The sequence below is a fragment of the Gadus morhua genome, chromosome 11 (genome assembly GCF_902167405.1).
Source record: "Gadus morhua chromosome 11, gadMor3.0, whole genome shotgun sequence".
Classification (NCBI taxonomy): domain Eukaryota; kingdom Metazoa; phylum Chordata; class Actinopteri; order Gadiformes; family Gadidae; genus Gadus; species Gadus morhua.
The window spans coordinates 11,473,679-11,475,850 of record NC_044058.1 but is presented as its reverse complement, the minus strand read 5'-3'; the positions used below and the strand labels follow the sequence as shown (position 1 = coordinate 11,475,850).

At 42.9% G+C, this 2,172-nt stretch overlaps 1 protein-coding gene across 1 annotated transcript in view; it reads right to left on the bottom strand.

Annotated features, from left to right (window-relative positions):
• Positions 1-2,172, bottom strand: part of LOC115553839 (platelet binding protein GspB) — a 7,595-nt gene extending 5,423 nt beyond the window's left edge. The window contains exons 1-3 of the mRNA XM_030370368.1: positions 2,048-2,172; positions 244-352; positions 1-42 (exon numbers count right to left, since the gene is read on the bottom strand). The exon at positions 1-42 is cut by the window's left edge and continues 480 nt beyond it. Coding sequence (XP_030226228.1) covers positions 1-42; positions 244-277 — 76 coding nt within the window. The 5' untranslated portion in view covers positions 278-352; positions 2,048-2,172. The remainder of the gene's footprint in view (positions 43-243; positions 353-2,047) is intronic.

The window sequence follows — 2,172 nt, the reverse complement described above, 5'->3', positions numbered from 1 at the left end:
ATGGGAGAAGTAGTCCGACAAGGAGGATGAGAAGATGAACCCCTGTGGCAGGTGAAGGTTGGGTTATGGCATAAACGTTATGCGTACAAAAACAGACAAACAAATACAAAGACCCCGGATGTTATACTTAGACTAGTAGTACATAAACACAAAATCTAACTATCGTATACTCAGGTTGCAGAAGCTGTAGTTTGCCTTTGAATCAAAAAGAAACCCACGGAGGGGTCCACCGCACACAGGTACCTGCAGGGCGCTTGGTTAGGGGCCCTGGGGCCATGGTAGAAGAGGCAGGGGCCACGCTCGACAAGCAGTTAGGTAGAGAGGAAGGGATTGTTTCTCTCCGTTGTTCCGTCTGAAAAGGTAAGAAGAGGACATCTGTCAGAAAACACACTGGTTTGTTTACTCTCAAACAAAGGAACACAAGTCGTTTGATTAGAAAAGATACATTGACCACATTCAAGAACATACACTCAAACGCTTATTTTTGGAAGGCAGTCCGAAACCGTTTAACGGGCTTGGTAGCGTGGATACTGAGAGGCCTTCAGGGCCAGCCGAGTGTTTACCGGCGCTAACAGGAAGGCTTGGTCTCCAAGCCCTTCATTAGGTTCCTGGGACTCATCTGTGGGACCGCTTCAGCCCCGAGCTCTTGTTGTCTGATGAAACTACTCATCCCATAATAGTTTGAGCGAGTCATCCAGCCGGAAGGGAGGAAGTAGAGGGGATTTGGGAAACTTTTATTTCCCTCATTAGGTTTCCAAGATCTCTTCTTCAGCCCTCAATCTAGTGTTGACCTGCTACCATCACCCATGTAAAATAAAAACACACTAACACAATGTGTACCCAAATATCTGTTCCCCTTGAAATGATATGAAAGAAGATATATAATTCAAAACAAATTAACCAATAAATAAAAAAAAGCTGTCACCATTTTAAGATGTTTAGGCCTGGTCGTAATAGATTTAATAGTAGGAAATAGTAGAATAATAATTAGTATTGATATCAGTATTAGCATTATAATTGTTATTAATATTCAGTATATTATAATGAGAATCTACCATTATAATTATTATAGAAAACCATTATTATGGTTTAGCATCATCTTGGAACAATAATGTTTACGATTATTACTTGTGTTATTTCCGTCTAGTAACTGCAAGCCCTTTCTCCACGGGGCTCGGCTCCTCGCTGACATCACCCAGCGGCTCTGTTGTTAGTCGGGTGTGTCCTGAGCACAATTAAAAACTGTTTGTTCCATCACCTCCTCCGGGAATACCCTGCTGGTAAGAAACTGTGCCCTCCCCCCCCCCACTAACCCTCTTCCTGCACCCAAGGGGCCCGACACGGCCCCCAAAGGCCCCTCTCACCCAGGAAACTCTGTGACAACAGAGCTCTGATTGGCTGAATAGGAGAGAAGAGAGGCCGGGAGAATTAGGAACATGTCCGCCTTATACACCGCGGCTCTCAAGTCTCCTTCCTCTCCCTCCTCTTCATCATCCAAGTCCTTCGGGTTGTCAACACAGTCTGACACTCAAGGAGGTGAAATACTTGCCGAAAATTGAAAATTGTATACTTAAGCGTTTATTTATGTTTATTATCTAGCCTACTAGTAAATATTGAGCGATACATTAATTACCAATTTCTATCTCACTGGCTGTCCGGGATTTTTAGTAAGCACAGAGCACGTCGTTTTGTTATTTTGTTAAAATCGACATGCACTGACTCAATCTAAGAGTCATTATTATCCATGGTTGACGATGGCAATCGATAATATGGTCATACCGTGAAATGATTTGGTCTTTACACACATCGATAAAGACAGAAGTTTAGTGTTTGGTTGTTTTGGTTGTTTGGTTCTGCGGTGATAGAGCTAGGAGGAACACAAAGATAACTATCAATATCATCTTTCTGCCACACCTATAATGACCCCATAATAACTACAGATCGGGCTACACACAAACAATCACAATATTACCAACATGAATAAAGTATGTCATACAATGTTAATAAAAGTATATAACGAACCTCAATCAAAGAAGGACCTGCTCACCTGCTGTCAGATCCAAGACTATCTGCCGGCTGGCGGTGAAGGGAATGCTCTCTCTCTCTAACTCTCTCTCTCTCTCTCTCTCTCTCTCTCTCTCTCTCTCTCTCTCTCTCTCTCTCTCTCTCTCT